At 45.2% G+C, this 20,403-nt stretch overlaps 1 protein-coding gene across 5 annotated transcripts in view; it reads left to right on the top strand.

Annotated features, from left to right (window-relative positions):
* Positions 1–13,326: 13,326 nt before the first annotated feature.
* The window catches only part of CPLX1 (complexin 1), a 116,155-nt gene continuing 109,078 nt past the window's right edge, over positions 13,327–20,403 (top strand). Inside the window, exons 1-3 of one of the 5 annotated variants that reach the window (XM_064438058.1) lie at positions 13,327–13,509; positions 14,086–14,197; positions 15,087–15,189. In XM_064438058.1, the coding sequence (XP_064294128.1) occupies positions 15,159–15,189 (31 nt within the window). In that variant the 5' untranslated portion in view covers positions 13,327–13,509; positions 14,086–14,197; positions 15,087–15,158. Of the gene's footprint in view, positions 13,510–13,962; positions 14,198–14,516; positions 14,537–15,086; positions 15,190–20,403 lie in introns of those variants that run through there. The other 4 variants (XM_064438061.1, XM_064438057.1, XM_064438059.1 and 1 more) reach the window with 4 other exon arrangements.

Here is a 20,403-nt window from a genome sequence, read left to right as displayed (position 1 = left end):
TCTTCCCCTGAAGACTGTCCTACTGTCTTTGGGGTGTCTATACATTTATAGCTTGATCTGTGGGCAAGGGAAGGAAGTAAATATCCAGCAATGTAAAGAGAACATGTTTACCTACCTGTGAATTTTCCAGCCTCCTCACTTTATAAGACATTGATAGCACAGAAAATAATTCTTTGTATTCTTTTGACTCGAAAAATTCTGAGTTTCTGTAAGAAAGATACCTAAGAAGGAGCCAGTTCTGATCTGCAAATTAACCCCACCCCACCACTACCCTTAGCAAGTATTGACTCTCCCAGCATTGTGCTCTGCAGAGTCCCAGGAAGTGTGACCAGCTCCTTAGGGACCAGGAGTCTTCTCTGGTTATCCACATACTTCTGAGTTGACAGCAAGACACATCTAGCCACATCAGTTGTGCTAGCCAATGAATGAACATGATTTAACCTAGAGAAAATGTCCCTTGAGATGCAAGCCAAAATCCAGTGGCTGGCTCTGGTCTGGCCTTATATAGGCAGAAGACGACTCCATCCATGCATGGTCAGTATTTTGGTATCTGCTCTGTATAAACAAACTCCTAAGGCAATCCCGTGGGCCTGCCACCTTGTCTAGAGTTGGACATTGAAGATCACACTTATAATTTGGAATTGAAAGGGCACTTCCAGAGAAACTGGTCTTGTGCTTGGAGGCCTACCTTTGCTATTGTTTCTGTCTCCATCACTAAAGTGGGTTGGGATAGATTTTCCTCTGGATACACTGTTGTGGTTCTCATGGGTCAAACTTCCTTTCATGGCCTCCCACCTATCACAACACTCCTTCCATTTGGTTTTGCTGATGAACTTCATTTATCCATATTTGTGGTATCGTGCAATGTTAATACTAGAGCTGTTAGTTCATATTAGGAGTAAGAGTTCACACTACATTCATTCCTGGAAACTTGTATTCAAAATCTGGTCCTGCAGAAAGCTGATGCCTTTCCTGTTTTCCTTACCTTTTCTCTCCATATAGCAAGGATGGCTTCATGGGCCATGACCTTAGCAGCAGTGAAAGAAATACATGTTCAGTGAATTTTCAATACATGAGTGGGGCAGTTTGAAATCCATGCAGACAACAGGCAGCAGACTTCTAGAGCATCTCAAAGTGCAATTTCTAGTTTTTATTTAATTTTCTAGTGTCAGTGCAGTGTCATATTGTGTGGAGCAGAAGACAAATCTCAGATCACATGTCTGCAGACTTTCATTTAAAGTTGGCTTATAAAGTAATTTTGTGATAGAGATACCTCCAAGTAAAAAGTGAAGTGCAGAGAAGATGGATTCAGTCGAGTCCCTCACCATTTCAAATTAAAGGGGAAAACAAAATGAAGACACCACCAAGGTAACATAATGTGAATCTTTTAAATATTATTCTGAGCAGTTTCTCTATTGCCTACTAGGGATTCTTACTACCCTTTTTCCCTCATGAAGACTTAATAAATGTAACTCTCTTTTCTCTACAAAACCAACAATTTCCATTAAATTAATCAAAACTCATAATCTGAGACTTTTAATCCTGTGTTATGTGAGGTTGAAACTTGCTGATGGATTCAAAAATTGTGGAGTAGGTTGATAACACCAAATTAATGTACAGTTGGGTTGTATAAGTTCTATTTCTACCTTAAAATCTTTGATTCCTTCTTTCTCCTTTGGGGTCTGAATCAAGCCACAGCTATTTTTCAGGCAGATTAGTGAAGTGTGTGCTTAACCACTGAGTCCTAACACATCATTTGGATGTTTATCACTGCTCCACTATGATACTGAAGCAGGAAACTCTCCAAAGTGAGCAAGTGGTTTGATCCAAAATATAATTGTGATACAGACTGAGTGGGAGTGAAAGAAGCAAGAATTTATAAAGGAAGCCCCAGTAGTGTATTTGTCACTATTCTCAGGCAGCTTGGAAACATATATGAGAAATAACACAAATGGAACAGGAAAACAAAATTTTCTGCTTTGAACAAACATTATTCAATCCTGTATGAATCAAGCATAAATGCAACATCAACAAGGCTGTTCCAACTCAGTTCCCCCTGCCCTGCCCCTGCATGCTTATTAGTTTCAGAGTGTGGGTAAATGACCTCACTCTGCTAAACTGTAACTGGCAGAACAAGGGGGAGCTTGCAGAGGGGCATTGATTTTTATCTGCAGAAATAATCATCTGCTTTGCTTGATGTGCATCAGCTGTCTTTGTGTGTTTGATAAATGCTATCATTTGAAGATTAAACTTCACAAAAGGGGATTGGATGAAAATGGCATGTAGCTAATTAGTGGCAAACAGTGTGGAGTTAAAAGGCAAACCAGCATATGGAACAATGGTTGTATTTCACAGAGATTCAGGCACATTAATGATTAAGTATTTCAGTTATTGAATCCTGAAATGCTTTGATACAGGACATTTTCTTCTTTGTATCTGTATCTCCTGAAGATTCACTAAACACAGTTAATTTTCTCATTTAATCTTTAAGTAGTTTTAGCAGAGACTGATCACAGAGAAAGACGCTGTGTAAGAGTTAAATTGACAGATCATGTTTCCAAATCACATCATTTGTATTCAGGAAAACTCATTGTTTGAGATGTTCAGGCCTATAGGAGCTAACGTGGATTCAGCAGAGCACCTGCACACATGCACTAATGGAAGTATGTGCTTAAGTCTAACTATTTCAGTGTAGCTTAAGGAGGTGCTTTAAGTCAAGCTCCTCTAGTGCTTTAGCTTAAGTTGCAATCTGTCTAATTGGCCGGTCTTGTGTAACACTCATCTTATTTAGATTTTGGAGTTTTATGGCTACAGAAGTGTTATTTCTTCTGGCCAGGTATCAGCCATTCATTCCTTGACAGTTTAATAGGGTCACAGCTGATGTGTAAACACAGACACTAACACTATATAGCATAATTAAGTTTTTTCCTTCATGCCAAGGGATTCACTTGCATGCACTGGCCATGGAAGGATGTGGAAATGGAAAGAATAAGAAGTTTAGCTCTTTTATTTGACCAATTTTAGCTATAAAAGTTATTACAGAATTAGATTAAATCCCTGTGATGTGACTTACTAGTTCTTATAAACAGAGAAGACAGTGGGATAATATTACAGGTCTAATAGATGTGGTGTAAAAAGCATGTTAGTAAGAGAAGAATCAAGATTAGGTGCAACATTTTAACTCCACTTACATTGATTTGTATATATGTGGATACCTGCAGAGCAAGAGAGTTGAAATGAAAACTTAGAGTATTGCCAGGATGATGTGGCACTTACTGAAGAGAGAAAGTCTTAAAAAATATCAGAAGGAAAAAAAAACATTATAGGGACTATGAAATATATGAACAACTGGCAACACAAGTATGAAGCAGGAAGAAGGGTGGTAGTGGATGTCTTCAGTTCCACTGAGGGAAAAATCCTCGTTCTAAGGTGAAATGTATGGCTGTATTTTGTGGACTACATAGATTTGCTATTTCCAGGTACTGCCATTTCCCTCATCCTGATTCAGTAATTACCCTCTACCTATAAAATTGCTCCATCACATGCTTAGGTTCATTATCGAAGTGAGGTGGTGGAAAGCAAGTTCAAGACTGAAATAGGAAGGTTATAAGGATTCCTGAGCTGTTGGATTGCATCTAAATATTATTGTCTCTTTGGAGACATCTAAGTGTAAACAGCATAATATTATAACAGCTTAATTTGCCAGCACCACACATCACACCTAAGAGTAACTGCTCTACAAATATATGAAGTATCTAAAGAGATATGCACTTCATGCCTTATGAAAAGTTAAATAATAAATAATTAACCTGGTTGTTATGGCTGGGAAATTATGCCTACTGAGGTGAATACCTCCGTTCCAATTTGCGTTCAAAACTTGGGACTGTTACTTTTTTTCAGGCTACAGCATCTGATACCAAGCTAACATGTCAGCTGAGTGTGCTGTTTCCCTCTATTCCTTTTCTTTGCCAAGGAGTAGAGTAATAAAAGAAAGTGAACGAGCTGGGCAAATGGAAAATATCTTCTAAAGTATCTTTAGCATTTGAATCTTGCTTCCAGTCCAAATTGCAATAAAGAGGGACAATGTGACTTCTTTCCTCCCCTCCCATGATATGCAAAATCTGAAAAAAGGGGTACTCTGATATGATTTAGCTTTGATACAGACAAATATTGCTGGAAGAGAAGAGTCAAGGCAAAATGATTTAGTCATTGCCAACATGCAACATTTTTGCCATATCAAAGCAGAATGAGTCAGGACACCAAATATAAGAAAGTATAAATATTTTCTTTAGCTTGTTTGCCTTTAAACTTCTGTATAAACTGACACATTTCCATAAAACGCACCAGTGTGGATGACTTTCATTTAATGATGGAAAAATTCCTGTCAAAAATAACCGAAGTAGTAATCTCACAACAAAAGCTTGATATGTTTTGGGTAGAGACATCCTGATGTGATCACCTGAGTGATAAAGATGGATTCTCAGCTTTGTTGACAGCTTCTGTCTGCCAAAGAAGCATTATAATGTAAAGCAGTAAATTCTGGACATAAGAGTTACAGGATCTTTACCCTCTCATGCTGAGATGGGACTCTTAACCTGTCTGGCAAAGCAAGAGCTTGTTTGGAGAACAGGAAACAGAGAAAGGGATGGAGCTACAAGGGCAAGGGGAGTAGAAAAGGAAGAATACGCACAAGAAATCATCAGCTTAGAAGGTAGAAGCTGTAAATGGCAGCCTACCAAGGGGTTTGTTTTTAAACCAGGCATGGACACCCGTGCTCACAAAAAAGAAAATATAATATACATGCCTGTGTCTGCATGTCACCAAGACAGGGCAGTCAATCCATGTTTGTTTCAGGTTTTATAAGTGCAGGCAGCTAAAATTTGCTCTTGTGATAGCTGCAGTAAATGCTTACCTAGAAAGGTTATCTTCAAGAAAACTTTTTCTTCAGAGCCAGTAGAAATGGTTGAAATGTCGTTTCACAGTTTTGACTCAAGAGAAACACCCACTTCTTTAAAATAACTTTTTTTTTTCCCGTTTGATTGGAAAATAAAGAGCTTACTCAAAGCCTGCTATAAACTGAGTGGAACAACAATAAACAAATCAATACTTCTGAAGAGACAAAAATGCTTGAATTTTGAAATGTTTTGACAGCCAGAATTGACAGCTGAAGGACTAGCAGAAACATGCAGTAGGTTTGTATTTGGTGAACTAAACTGCTGGAGGTATTGCAACTGCTGTCCACAAATTACCCTTAGCGAGTGTCTGACTCCTATGTTTCTGTAGCTGTATTGATTAAAGCTAATAATCCTGCTGCTGTCCAGATCTTGCCTGCAGTGAGTTGATAATAAGGCGGCAAAAAAAGGGTGGGGGTGTGGGGGGGAAACAAAGCAGGTTAATTTTGGGCAGCTGCTTAAGTATTTTCTGTAACCTTCATACTTGGTTTGTGAGCTTTCTTATTAGTATCATTTTACATGGCATTGATTTCAGTTTAGCAGTCAAACACCATATGGAATTGCATAATCAAACATCACATTTAAAATGTTGAAATGAAACATCATGACTCAATTTTTTTTTTTCCCTTCTGGAAACAGACTCATTTCCTTCTTTTTTTCCATGGAATGTGTGGCAAACCCTGATTATTGGCTTATTCCTCCTTCTTACACAGACATCAGGAAACACACAAATTCCCAGCTGACGGCCGAGGAAGGAGTCTGAGTTCCATGGACAAAGCTCCATGGAGGACATCTGTACTCTGAGTTTTCTGTACTCTTCGTCTGCACCAAACAAGGTCACAGAGTGGATTCCTATTGTTCTGGTTGTTTAAAGGAAGAATAAGCCTGTTCCCACAATCAGGAGCAGGTATATCTCTGTCACAAAGTGCAAATCACACTAAGAACTGGCTTTTGGTATTTTGGTAGTTTTGGAGGCACCAGTAGTAGCTTCTGTGTGTGCGGCAGCTCTCCTCTGCCCATGGTACTGGGACAGATCCCAGGTGCAGGTACCAATCACTATCTCTTGCCCTGATCAGAAAACATTGCTATTTCTGAGATTTTTTGCTGTCCAGTAAATATGCTATTAAATTGCAATACTGCCAGATTCAGATTCATAAAGTATTGTGGGCTTAATCTGTTGTTATATGCCATCAGAAAGAAGATCCATGGAGCATTGCTCATACCAATGCCATGACCGGCCAGGTTGTTATTTCTCTTGTAGCCGAAGTCCTGTATATCAGCTAAATCACATAACAGAACCCCACGAGTCTATCTGTCCAGTTGGGTTTCTCAGAAGATTGAGGAAAGGTTGTGCCAGTATCCCTCTGTTCAATTTCTGAGGTAAAAGCCTTCTCCAGAAGCCTTTATGAGACCAGACTCTTGCAGAGGAGATCAGCTCCAGTGCAGGTGCATTCTGCAGCGAAGTGGGGATTCGCTGCTTACAGGGGAAATCCTTTTCCAGAGCCAGGGAAATCCTAGGGGGATTCATGGGGTGGCAGAAAGGGAGTGCAGAGAGCTGCCAGGAGCTGACATGTCTCACAAGAGCAGCTGAAGAAGCATGGGTCGTAACAGCAGCCATCCCCCACTCCCATGCAAGGCAGCCCCAGGCAGCATGAGTGACCGGGAGTGCTGCAAACAGGGCAGGCAACCAGGGCGTGCCATGGCAGCCAGGGCAGTTTGTGCAGGAAGGTGTGCAGGGAGGGTGCCTCTTCAGAGGAGGGGCATTCTGCTGGCCAAGTGGGACACCTGAAGTACATGTAGCCCAGCAACTGGGCACCATTCTGTAACCATGTGCACAGGTCTGACCCTCAAGGCAGAATGGTGGGTATTTGTCTGAGAGCAAAGGGTGTAGCTGCAGCTGGGGGATCTCCACCATCTACCCCAGCAGCGGCCAATGCCTCCACCCAGATGGAGCTGCTGAATGGAGAAGCTGAGGCACAGACCTCAGACTGCCTGAAGTGCCTAGACCTTTCTCCCGGGGCAGGGACAGACAGCATACCTGCCTGTAAAAGTTTTGCCTAGGTAGAAGACCTCTTGCAGCAGGTGGCTGAGCTGCAGAAGGCTGTGAGAAGGCTGTGTAACATAAGGGAGGCTAAGAAGGAGTTAGATAGCTGGTTCCAAGTGCAGTCTGCAGTGGACCCACAGCCCATGACCAATGAGCCAAAAACTCCCCCACCAGCATGCACAGAAGGGAGCAGGACCAAAAATGCAGAAGAATGGATGGTTGCAACAGCAAGGACCAGCAGGAGGAAGAGACTTCCCCTGAAGCCTGAGGAACTCTTGCAGAACCACTTCACCGCTCTGGAGACTGAAAAGGAAAGACCTGTCATACCAGGAGAAGTGCTGGAGCTGAGTAAGGCAGTCCAGTCTGCTCCCTATATAACAAGCAGTGCAACTAAGAAAAGGTGATGGGTGACAGTAGTAGGCAACCCTCTGCTGAAAAGTATGGAGGCACCCATTTGGTGACCTGATGCTCTTTCTAGAGACATGTGCTGCTTACCCAGGATGTCACTGGGAGACTACCAAGCCTCATACAGTTCACTGACTATTACCCACTGCTATTGTTTCATGTGGGCACCAGTGATACAGCTATGAGCAATCTGAGGCGTATCAAGGATTACTGAGCCCTGAGAGTGGTGATAAGGGACTCTGGAGTGCAGGTAGTTTTTTCATCAGTCCTCCCGGTCAAAGGGAAGGGGTTTGAAAGGGCCAATCAAATCTGGTGAATCACTTTATTCTCTGCACACAAGGGAAGGCATTTGCCATTGCAAAGCTCGTAAGGAGCCTATGGGCAGGAAAAATGACATTTCTCAGTAGCCCCACTTGGCTGTCCCGTTGCTTGGCTGCTACAGGAGTTCCTTGATATAGTATGCTCCAGGATCCCCAAAGACGGGAGGAGAAACCTGGGTTTAGGCAATTAGGTGTTTTAAGAATTAGCCCACACTTCTCTGATCCATGTGTTTGAGGGCATTTGAATTGTTCCTTCCCAAACTCTAGGATATAAGACCAAGGTGTGCACCTGGAGGTTTAGCAGTGTCAGGCAGGCACACTGTCCACCTCTCCAAGAGCAATCACATGATGAAGGAAGAATGTGAGGTGTTATATGAAAGACACGAATTATGAGCCCTGCTCAAAATTATATGGTCATTTGGGGAGGCAACACAAGACCTGGAAATAGTGTGTTAATTGCACAGGAAATCTGGGCACACAACTCCAGCAGGTTCCCAAGTTCATTTCTTGGGCACAGTCAGCTCTTCTGAGCTACTGCTGCAGTATGTATGGAAAAGAGACCATCAAAAAGGTACCTGTATGCCCTTTGGATTGGAAATGCTGGGGGTGACTTAAGACATGAGGGTTCCCTGCTGTTGTGTCCCTCCCTAAAAGGAGGAGAGAGAGCGGCCAAGGCTTAATGATCCCCTCGGACTACACTGAGGTGAAACAACACCAAACAATCAATTAAATATTTTATTTCAACACAGAAGTCACTTGAACTTGAAAAAGCAACTGGAACTTGGAAACACAGAAAAGTGTTGATGGTGGGGGTTCTTATTAAGAATATTTGTAAAAAGAAGAGGAAAATGAAAGGAGGGGGAGAGAGGAAGAGAGAGAGGGGCAAGGGAAAGGATATGCAGGTATCACCACCCTTGGATCCAGCACCGATGATGAAGAGACGTGATGATCCTCTGGTGGTAGGGGTGCACCAGTCTGTTTGTTGAGGTATCTTTTATAGTCTAAGCCCTGCATTCAGTTATGTCTCCTGTGTCTGCAGTGTTTTAGGTGCTCCCTCTTCTATTTTACACACTTGACAATAGTGGTCTAGTTATGATTACCACTTTCTCACAGTTTCCCATTGTGCAGCCCCTGGCAGGAGGCAGAGTTCCAGCCAATATCAGTTTCAGAACCTTAAAAGGCCCTCTCAGAATAATTGGTTGTTGTTTTATAATTCTTTTGGCTTCTTGTAAGGCTAGAGTTACTACAAAAAGGCTCTTTTTTCCAAGGCAAAATTTTTTTTTCTTCATCCTTAAAACTTCGCATATAGAACCTGTTAGGGTGAGTCTAGCGGTCAGGTCAACATTGCCACATGTGTATTGATATCTCATGAATTGCAAAACCCTGTACGATACGGAGCAGATCAGTCAGATGTATTGGCCCCGGGACTTGATATTCTCCAGCCTCAAAGATTAGTAATTTTAGGGCTTCCTTATGGAGTGGGATCCAGTCCCAGGAGGCCCTTTTATGAGTCAGATTGTACAAGGGTCAGGTTATGATGGAAAAATCTGGAATGTGTTTTCTCTGATACACCAGCAATCCTAAGGCATGTTGTAACTTTTTTTTTTATTCTTGGCCATTTTTACCTGTTCAAGGGCAGTTAAGGTCTTGGGGAATACACACTGTTCCTCCCCTCCACCAGATGCCTAGGAACATTATCTCAGGAGAAGGAAGTTGTACCTTCTCTGTCAGGATTTGGAGCCCCAGGTTTCCCAGCTGATCAATTGTTTTAGTTTGGGTCTGTCCTACTGTGGTAGCATCAGAGCCACCAATCAATATATCACCAATGCATTGATATACTTTGACCCTTTCTTTGGGAGTTATTTGAGCAAGCTCTCGTGCTAGCACACAGCGAGCAATAGTCAGTGAATGCCGGTATCCCTGGTGGTGGCATTTAAAGGTAAACTGCACACCTTCCCAAGTGAAAGAGAAATGGTCACTGTCTGCTTCCTGTAGGGGAACCATAAAAACCATATATTTTCCACCAGTTGTTGCTAAGGTCTGGTGGACTTCTTTCTGTATGGTGGAAATTAGTTAGGCTATGTTGGGACAGCAGTGGTTAAGGGACCTGTTTTTGCATTTAGTTGATGATAATCAATTGTTAATTGCCACTTTCCGTTTGGTTTACAGACTGGCCACACTGGAGAATTGTAAGGTGAGTGAGTTGAGATTATTATCCCTTGCTCTCACAGCTCAGCTATTATAGGAGTTATTCCCTCTTGGGCCCCTAAGGGGAGAGGGTAAGGTTTAACATTTACTGTCCCTCAAGGGTGTAATTCTGGTGCAGGTTGGAGGAAATGCATTGAGGGAGCTGGGAGGCCAAACACCCACTCTTTTCCCCCTCAAGTCCACTCAGGCATGCCCTATAAATAAGTCCAGCCCTAGAATATTTGTTCAAAAATCCCCTAGGATCATAATAACTTCACTTGTGGTTCCCTCTCCAGGCAGCCAGCATTTAACTCGAGCTGTTAGCTGTGATTTTGAGTTCCCCAAAACATCTGTAATCCAAATCTGTTTCCTGTCAGCAACTATGCTGCTGTGGTCAGCAATATCCATCTGGAGAGTTGACATTTGAGCTCCTGTGTCTACTAGACAGGTGACAGGAGTCTTAAAGGGGTCCAGAGGAAAAGTGATCAATAAATCTCCGTTTGCAGTTTCTGTTAGCCTTCTCAAGTGAACCCACCCGCCATCCCCTGCTCACTTATCGGGGATGGTGGTGGGAGTTTCCTGACTCAGGACTATCTAAAGTAATCAACTTAGCAGTTGGCGGAGCAGATGGGGTCACCTTCCCATGTTCTTGGGGTCAGACAAAGAGACCTTCAGGTTTAGGAGGGGGTGAGGTTTCTTTTACCCTGTCCCAACTTTTCACCAAACTTTCCAAATTAGGAGTGGGCAACCCATCCATCACCTCCCAGGGAACCCCTTTTAAAATGCCTTCTGCCCACAGAGCATATCTTTTGTTATCAGGGAGGCATGTTGGTCTCACCAGGGAGGGTCAAGGACTATGCACAGGCATAGCTTTTGTTCCACCCATCCTTCTGAGATCCATTTTGGATTTGGTCTCTCCCTGGCTGGTAAATCCCATTTGCCTCCCACAATTAATTAGCTCCTGTGCTACCTCCCCCATGTTACCTCTGAGCAGCCCCCTGTTCTCTGGAGCTGCGGTGCTGTCAGCCAATCCTGTAGTTGTACTGCATGTAATTTTAAAGCATTGAGTAGTCCTCTTATAAGACCATGAAGTCTTTCGGGGTCGGCCACATGTTGCATGGGGGAGGGTTGTTGCAGAGTAAGTTTTCGGATATGTATTAACTGGAAGCACATGGCTTTCTTTACACTCTCCAGGATGTGACTTGCCATAGGTGTTTTAATCGAAAAGCGGTCCCCCCCCCCCATAGTATCTAATTCACCTGCCCAATAAGCTACTCTTTTGGTCAGGACCAAGGCTCTCGGTTGCAATTTGTGGTTATAAAACCTCCCAGTTCTGAATATCCTCTTGCTTCATACGGTCACCCCTGGTAAGGGACACCTCCGTGCACATTCAGCTTCTCTCTTTCATGGTCCCTGGGAATATTTTTCTTGGATTTTAGCCAAATCAGTAGGAGAATTGGGAACCGTACAGGTGATAACTTGCTGAGCTCATCCTGGAGCCTCATCTATATTTTTTGTCTTAATTAGAGAGTGCATTCTGGCTTCTTCCTTTTTTGGAAAATATGTTTCTTTTACATGCTCTAAGTTTTTAAGGGGGTATAACAATTCCAACTCTTTTCCCCCATCAAAGTTTATATTCTTATTTTCTATACCAGTCTGGGAACGGGTTTCCTCTAGTTGCACCCACTCTAAGGTTCCTGCTAAAGTGGTATGTAGTCTCTCATTAGTTGCTTGCTCAGTGGCAAGCTGATCAGGGAGACTTGATGTCTCATTTCCTAGCTGTTCCTGTAAAGTCTTCACTAAATCCAGAAGGGACTTCATTGTCTTCTTTTCTGTTTGTTTGAGTATCATATTTATCCTGTTGTGTTGCCAACAAGGTGGCTCCTAAAACCCCATAGACCATTGCTTTGCCTTTCCAAGCATCAGCCTTCATTCTTTAGCTGAGGTGGAAATTCTGCCTGTTACAGCTTGTGGATCATGCCAATTATTACAGGCCCAGGTCGTAGCAGGGGGAGAGGGTTGAGCTTTATAGACCTCTAATTTCTCCAGGAGAGGGGTACAATATCTAATCAGACCTCCCAGACAGGCCATAATGGACACACAATGATAGGGACCAGATCCCTTGTTAGTCCTCTGAGGACTGTCTCCCCTTATTTATGACTCCTTTCAGAGAGGGTGCTGTAGTAAAGGCTTGATTTTAATGATTGCTTTAGTACCAACAAGGAGATCCTGTCTGTGATGCCAATAAAATACGTCGTGTCCCAACCTAAGAGGAAGAGGGAGAGCGACCAAGGCTCTAGTGATCCCCTCAGACTAAACGGAGGTGAAACGACACCGAACGATCAATTAAATATTTCATTTCAACACAGAAGTAACTTGAACATGAAAACATGGAAAAGCATTGACAGTGGGAGTTCTTATTAAGCGCATTTGCAAAAGAAGAAAAGGAAAAAAAAAGGGGAGGGGGAAGAGGAAGAGAGAAGCCAGGAGAGAGAGAGAGAAAGATATGGAGATATCACCACACTTGGATCCAGCACTGATGATGACAGACGCGATGATCCTCTGGTGGTAAGGGCGCACCAGTCTCTTTGTTGTAGTATCTTTTATAGTCTAAGCCCCACCTTCAGTTATGCCTCTTGTGAGCTTCTTGTTCCAGAAGTTTCATTATCTTCTACTCAGGTGCCATTGTAAAGGGTGGTCGTGAGGCGTTTTTCAGGCACTCATAAGCACCTTCCTCAAATAAAGTTTGTATGACCTCTGCAAGTTGCTATGTGATGCATAGCCAGGTGAGAACCTGGGACTGCACATCCTCCAATGTGCCCCCATGTCCTATGTCCATCAGTTTTCCTCCTGCAGTTTGCTACATCCCAATTTACAACAACGCTTGAGATATTAACTCTTTCAGTCTCTCACACCCACCCCCTCCTGGTATTAGTTTTTCCTTTCTGAGATTTGTTAGTAAAAGTGCAGGGCACCCCTACCCAGCGGAGTTTCCTAAGGTGATGACAGTGTCTGTTGGAAAAGTGTCTTTCTGGAAGCTCTTTGAATAGAATAGAATAGAATAGTTCAGTGAAAGGGACCTACGATGATCATCTAGTCCAACTGCCTGACCACTTCAGGCTGACCGAAAGTTAAAACATGTTTTTAAGGGCATTGCCCAACTGCCCCCTTGAGGCCCATATCAGTTGCTTTAGGGTCTGCTGTCCCACCTCTCCTGCTGGCGATAGGAGGGCGGATCATCAGCAGAGCTGTCCCCTCCCCACCCAGCCCTAAGCCGGCTGCCGGCATCCCTATAGGTGGGTTGCCAGTGCCGTGAGCGTGTATTGCTCTGCTTTGCTGCGTAGCGCTCGCACCGCACGCAGCTCCATCCTCCTCACCTTCAGATGCCGTGGCGAACCCGGGCTGGAAAACGGATCGCGGCACCCGCGCCCTTCAGCCGGCAATCGCTGGGAGGGGAGTTCCTCCGACACGCCTCCCCCCTTCCCCCCCAGGCCGTGTCCTGGGCTGCAAACACTGCTGGATAGCAGAGAACTGAGCCGAGCAGCCGGCGATCCTTCTCCAGCCACAGTAAAATCCGAGGCGAAAGAGGAAAGAGGAGAAGGTTCTGCTCTCTCCCTATCTTCTTCCTTACCTCTCCAACTCCTTCCACGACCTAGGGGATGATAGGGAATCTCCGGGAAGGACCCAGAACAGAGGACGCGGATCGCTCTCCCACCCTCCCCTTTTTGCAGGAAGCCGTATTTGCAGAGATTTCTCCTGGCGCGCGCACACACACTGAGTCCCGTGGACATGCAATCGCGAAATGCAACAGCGGGCTGACAACCTCCCCTCCTTCCCCCACAGCAAAGCGCAAGGACACCTGGCTGGTGCAGAGAGCCGGGGACAGGGTGGGGGACATGCATGCAAATACACGCACACCTTCCGAGGGTTTGGGGATGGCTGGGGGCCTCCTCCGCGGCAAGCATGGAGGGGCGAGGGCGGTGCAGGGAAGGGGCGGGGGGAGCCGGAGGCAGGGGGAGGGAGAGAGCCCAGCTCCCGCAACGAGGGGAGGAGGAAGGAGGGACCGTGTCGGTGGGATGGTCCGGAAATCCTGTGATAAAAAGAGGGGCGCGGGGGAAAAGTAAGGAGAAGCTCTGGACTCATTCTCTCTTCCCCAATCCCGCAACTTCCCCGGCAGCCCTCAGGCACAAGGGCGCCGGCCGGAGCCTCTAGGGGCGGAGAGGAGCCGCCTCACGCACCTGCCGCCGACCCGGCACGGCCCAGCGCATCTCGTCTCAGCGCCGAGCCAGGTACCGGGGCGGGCGGGCCGTGCCGGCCGGCGTACGGAAGGGCAGCGAGGAGAGGCGGGGTGGGGAAGCCCTAGTCCTCTCCTCCCAGGTGCTGGCGGGCCGCGCCGCCCCACGGCGCGGCTGTGACCCGGTACCGCAGCCGGTGCCGGGCGGGGGGAGGCAGCCTGCCCCGGAGCCGAGCGCGCCGCTTTCCGCGGCCGGGGCCAGCAGAGGGAGGCAGTAGCCTGCGCGGCGGGGCTGCTGTGCTGCACCTGGGGCCGGCCGGTCTCAACCTTGAGTCGTCCCGGCTCTTCCTGAGGCGGTGCAGCCCTCGCTGGCATTGCGCTGGCGGCTTTCCGGGTGAGGTTTCCGAGGGGGAGCCTGCCCCGCATCCGTGCTCTGCCGCTCCGCCGCCCGGGCTGCATCTGCATCCGCACCCGAGTCGCCCAGCTTCCCCAGGCACTTGCGGAGCACTTCACCTTCAAATGCCCCCGTGGCGGTCCCCGGCGGAGCTGCCACTCGGGAGCTAGCCCTCCGAAAACGGAGAGGGCGAGAAGCAGGCGGGGAAACGGAAAAGTTCAAAGGTTTAAGGCCTTCCTGCCCGCCTGCAGGACACAAGCTGAGAGGAGCACCGCACTGCTCCTCCTGGCCACCTGCACCTGCCCGTGTCCTCCATCCTTCTCCTCCCCCTTGCCCCGTTCCCCACCCTCAGCATGCAGCTCTGTTCCCTAGGTGCCAGGGGCTGACTTGTCCTGCAAAACCAGGGTCTGTAGGGATGGGGGGGTTGGAAACTTGCCTGCACTTAGACAAGGGAAGGAAGGCTGTGGGGAGAGAGCTGAGAAAGACCAGGCATCAGCCTTTGCTCTTCCTAGAGCCACCATTCCTCTTTTTATTGTGCCTTTTTTTGCAGGCTGCCCTCCAAGAATTCCTGGTCTCTGTGCATGTGAGGTGTGAAGGTGGGCAACATCCCGTAGCTGTCACCATGGATTTTGTTATGAAACAAGCTTTAGGAGGTAAGTGTACTCAGCACACGAGGGGCCTTGCATCTCTCCCTCTCTGTCCTCTCTGCGTTTGGCAAGAGAGAGGATGGACTGCTATGAGCCTCTGGTAGGGTCTGCAGCTAGAAGAGCTGTTTGGGGACCCAGAAGGACATGCCTGACCTCATGCTATTGATTCATGATCCTAGAGCCAAATGTTTGAAGAATCTGAGCAGGAGAGGGCAGCAACAAGCAGAGACCAAACCCCCATGTCAGGAGAGAGACCTCCCACACGAGGTGTGCAGACCTTGGGTCATGCCTAATCTGGCACCTGACCAGCTGGCTGCATGTCCTGTTGTACAGTGCACAGGTCTTGCTTTGCTTCATGGCATGCCATGCCAGTGAGGCAGATATTACAAAGGCTGCAGGTAGGTTTAGCCTGAGTAAACCCAAGAAAGAGTAGCATTTTGTGGGTGTGTGTGAGCCCCTTTTTCATCCTGCCCCAAACGTCGACCAGACTTTGATCAAAAAATGGCAAATGCAGAAATTTTTGTACCTGGTATTTGGAGACTTGTTTTTGATACGAATATTGCCATAATAAGCAGGGGAACAGTAATGAAGTATCCCCACCATCACCCTACCTGCATTTGAGGCCAACCTTTTATACAGTTTCAATATATTTCCTTCCATGTGTGCTGAATTGTTTTAACCTAATGGTGGGAAATAGAAAAGGCAGTGGGGTGGGGATGAGAAATTGAAAACAATGCAGAAGTATTTGGGAATGAGATTCCGTCGACCTGCTACAGTTATGCTGCTTTTCTGGGCTGCTTGGCCTGATGTTCAGTCAAAACAAAGCTGTTACTGAGACTATGATGAAAGCTGGTTGCTGTTGGGGACTGGAATAGTTGGCCTCAGAGGAAGTCAATGAGGTGGTTCTGATCATTGCCTTTTGTACTGCATCTCATGTGTGCATTTTCCATCTATTTTCCTTTGGAGAAACTGTAGAGTCATGGGACTGTGGGAACGTTTCGTGCATGGTGTTATTGATATTATATGCAGTTTCAACATTTACCGCAGGACTCTCTCCCATAGCATGAAAACATGATTTCTGTCTTTGAAACAAAGGAACTGGTGGTTTTGGGTATTTTCACCAGTGGAGCAACTTCTCACAGTTAAGAATAGAGCAAGCACCCCCAGTTTTAATTGAGCTGTTTTGAATGGGAAGATCAAACTGGAGAAGAAAGAGTCTAATTTGATTGCACAAAATAGCAAGATAAGAAGATACCTATGTGAGCACAGAGTGGTTTGTATGGTAGCAGTGTTACGTTTCGTTACTCTTCAGTGCCTGTTTTGAAGGAGAAATAGTTTGAGAAGAGCAGATTTTGCACTGCTTGATATGGTGTGAATAAGGTTTCTTGCACAGAAATGAACAAGTGTACCTGAAAACTAGAGACTTAGCCACTGCAGCTGGAGATATCTGAATCCACTGAAGGGAAATAACTGCTTAGAGACTGCAGTTAAAGGCAAGGGGAGGAGGGTTGCAGCAAAGGAGTAACAGCTAAGATGCATGCCTTTTCTTGCAGCTTAGTGACTAACCTCAGTTGGAAGCAGTGTCTGCCTGTGCTTAAGAACATTTACTCTGGGCAGACATTAATTCTAACATAATGTTGCATGCCAGAGTCAGGATTTGCATTATAATAGGAGCTGCTGAGAAGGCAAATTCAAAAAGCATCTTTTGGTGATGCCTGAGTTTCTGATGTCTGTCAAGATGTTGCCCAGGGCACCAGCTCTTCTGCCAGATGACAGTATATTAGCAAAATGTGTCTGGAGCCTGCCTACTTACTCAATAAAGGAGAAGTCTCTGCAGAGTTGTAAAATCCAGGAAATATTAATTCCTTAAGCAGAGACCTATTTTTAAATTAGAAATAGTTTGAAAGAGGGAAAATGAGATCTCCCGGGGCAAATATAACATGGAAAGTAAAGGTCGTTTTGGACACTTGTTTCTCACTTTAGTTAAAGCCAAGCTGAAGCAATCATGAATTCTGTTCGCTTAATTATGGGGCCAAAACCCCTTTTGTTTGCCAGCTCTGACTCCCAGAGGGAATAGCCCAAACTGAGCAATGCACCAAATCTCTGGTGGGTGACAGGCTTGCTTTGGTGTGATCTGCCTGTGAACTTTTTTATTATCCCCAATTTCAGTGAGATTTTTCTGTAGATTTCATGGCTTTTTGATTCTAGTTTAGTATGTCTTTTCTTAGAACACCTGCAAATTAATTTTGTTGTCTGCTTGGGATTTTTTGAATGGTGCAAAAGTTCTTATCCTCAAAGTCTCTTTTGGTGCTCCTGGAAGAAAGAAAAAAAATTGCAGTTTTGTCAGTAAGGTCCCTTCCAATTTGCAGAGAATCAGACTTGCTAGATATATTGCTTGCAGATCACCTACAGCTATGATAGCTTAACCCTTTCACTATCTCATCTGGGGATACCTAACAAAGGCCGTCACCAATTGGGTTTCTTTGAGCATTGCGGGCATGTGTTTTCTCTTCCCAGTATCCAGCACCAAAATGGGGCTTTGGGCAGAGCTTATGGTAGCTAAAAGCCTGGATCTGAGAAATGTTTGCAGGTGGGATACTTTTGCCCTTTTCCTGCTGGACAGTGCTGCGCAGGACTCTGAAGCATATGTGGACATTGGGACCAGGATTCATCATACTGGAGTGATCTGGACCAGATCACTGGACCAGAGGAGGTACTGGAAGGAAAATACGATTGCTGTCCCAGCTCCTTACTCACCTTCTCGAGGAAGAGGAGGTCTCACACTCTGCTTCATTAACAATAAACAGTAGCCATAGCAGAATGCTCCTGTGGAGTTTTCTCATTGCTTTTGAATCAATCTGTGAAAACATCTTCTTTGTCTCTAATAGCATAGGACAATCAGATTTTTTTCCTTGGAGTTTTGCCATTCAGAGGAGAAGGTGGCAGGAAGGTGTTTTGAAAGGTATGTGAGCTAAGTTCGCAAGCAAGGAAATGCAGTTAATGCTGAGTTGCTTTGGAAGTCTGTGTGACTGGGGGATATAGGTCTTGTGAAATCAATTTGGCAGGTTATTGTATTGCTGAAGTTCTTTCCCTGACTTTTTGTTAAAGGGGGTCTGCAGAAGCCCACTGGTTCTGGGCAGTGGAAGGCCATCCTCTGCTCTGCTGCCAGCACTGGGATTTTGCTGCTAGTGTTGGCAGCAGAGTCTTTGCCTGGTGGCTGACAAGCTTGAAAAGTGTCTTTTGCAAATCCCTGGTCTCTTCAGGATAAAATCCTTGACCCTTTCATTAGCAATGGAGACTGTAGTCCAGGAAAAGCAGTACAAAATATTACCTTTTCTGACCAATTTACTTGTGTGGCTTTTTTGTGCTCCTCAGACCTTTCAGCACCCTGTGTGAAAGTCAGTCCATTTATTATTTGACAGTGACAGATGCCACAGATATGAAATGCAGTCATGATACTGATTAGCTGTGTAGGATGACAAGAAGCAAATAGTAAGAGGAAACCTAGAGGCTTAAAATTGCTGCTTCTTCCACAGAGATAACAGACAGCAAATGGATATTTTGTACTTCTGACCCTGCCACACCAGCAGACATTGACATAGGTGTGTAGCCATGGTGATTGGTCACTTTGCTGTTCTTTTGACAGTTCACTAACTGAAGACAACCAGAGTTATTTCATTATTGCATTTTACATTAGAATTGCTCTTTGCTGAGCCAGATCAGAGCTCTGGAACACTGTTGTCATGACCAAGATGTATGACTTCCTAGGAAAACCTGGAAGTGGAGGGCCTGAAATGGTCCCTGGAGGAGTTTAGCCATAGTGTTTTTCACTGGGCATTGATTATTTCTTCATAGGTTTGCATGAAAGCAAGTGGTGCATTAATACTTGATCCCCATGTCATACTACAGTCGCTTCCTCTGTCACTGGTGGCTTGGATGAATAGGAAACTGGACTGAAGTAGAAGAGACACTAAAGTAGAAGCTCTGCTGGCTGTCATCCTATTACTGGGAGACTTGAGGGTCAAGGGTCTTAGGCATTTTCTTATGGAAAAAGAGAAGGGGAAAGCCCATGGGAAGGTGAGGAGGAATTGTCTGAGCTGGGATCATGATGGGTTGAAGAGAAGAGATTTCTTACAGCAGAAACTAGCTTTGTGCAGACCAGAAGGCTGTGAAGATATGGATATACAGAACAGCTGCAATAGCTCTAACTCTGTATTAAAGGTGTTGTGGAGGGGCTCCTTTAATATGTTCCTTTTATTGATACAGGTGGGAGAAATGTCTAGTCAGGGTGCCTGCCTTAAATAGTGACTTTTGCTAATGTCAGCAAGTGGATTAATCATGTAACTGATTTAATATATAATGATGCATATGAACAGTACTGTCTAAATTTCTTCTTTATGGTGCCAGTACCCCTTGAATTCATTGTGCAATGCAAGCCCCATCAGGAGGAAGGGTACATTTGAGTTTCTGGATAGATGTTCACTGGGCTATATTACAAGCATGATTTTCTGTGAGCAGAGTGAGGACTGCTGCTTGGTGTTGGCTTCTTTATCTGTTAAGATTCAGTGGAGATTTGTTTTGGTTCATAAGGATTCTTAAAATACTGTAGGCAGAAGACAAATGCATCTAGATTGCCATCTGGAATATGCAGCAGAGGGGACTGTCTACTTCGTGTCCCTTACCAGCAGCTTTGGTTCAGGTATACCACTCATTCAAGAGGGAATCCCCTTGTTCTTGAAGGTAGGCAGAGATTTAAACCCTCCTGAAGGTAACGAAATGTAAGTCACTGTCCATCAGCTCTGAAAAATGCAGCCCCTGTGGTAAGCTTACATTAGTGAGATGTGAGTGTGTGTGAATACCAGATAAAGACTGGTATTATTTCCATTCAGACTTCTGTGTGGCTTATGAAATGCATATTTTGCTGCTGCATTTGCTTCACTTACTTGCTTGTGTTGTGGGGATTGTCCTTGATTTTTCTCTGGAGAAATCAGTGAGATTAAGTGCAGTTAGAGGCAATGCAGACCTGTCCAGCGTGGAACAGATAGTAAAATACACATAGTGGTTTCTGCTTTCTCCTCCTCCAACTCAGTCTCTTGATTCTCTCATTTGCAGTTCTCTGCTTAGCCTCTCTTCTGCTCTGGGACCTCAGGCATCAGCTAGGCTGTGCACCACTGCTTATGTTAATGTACAAAGTCCTGGGGAAGGACAAACTAGTGCAGA

The sequence above is a fragment of the Phalacrocorax carbo genome, chromosome Z (assembly GCF_963921805.1).
Source record: "Phalacrocorax carbo chromosome Z, bPhaCar2.1, whole genome shotgun sequence".
NCBI classification, from domain to species: Eukaryota; Metazoa; Chordata; class Aves; order Suliformes; family Phalacrocoracidae; genus Phalacrocorax; species Phalacrocorax carbo.
The sequence above is the reverse complement of the archived record's forward strand: the minus strand, read 5'-3'. Positions and strand labels throughout refer to the sequence as shown.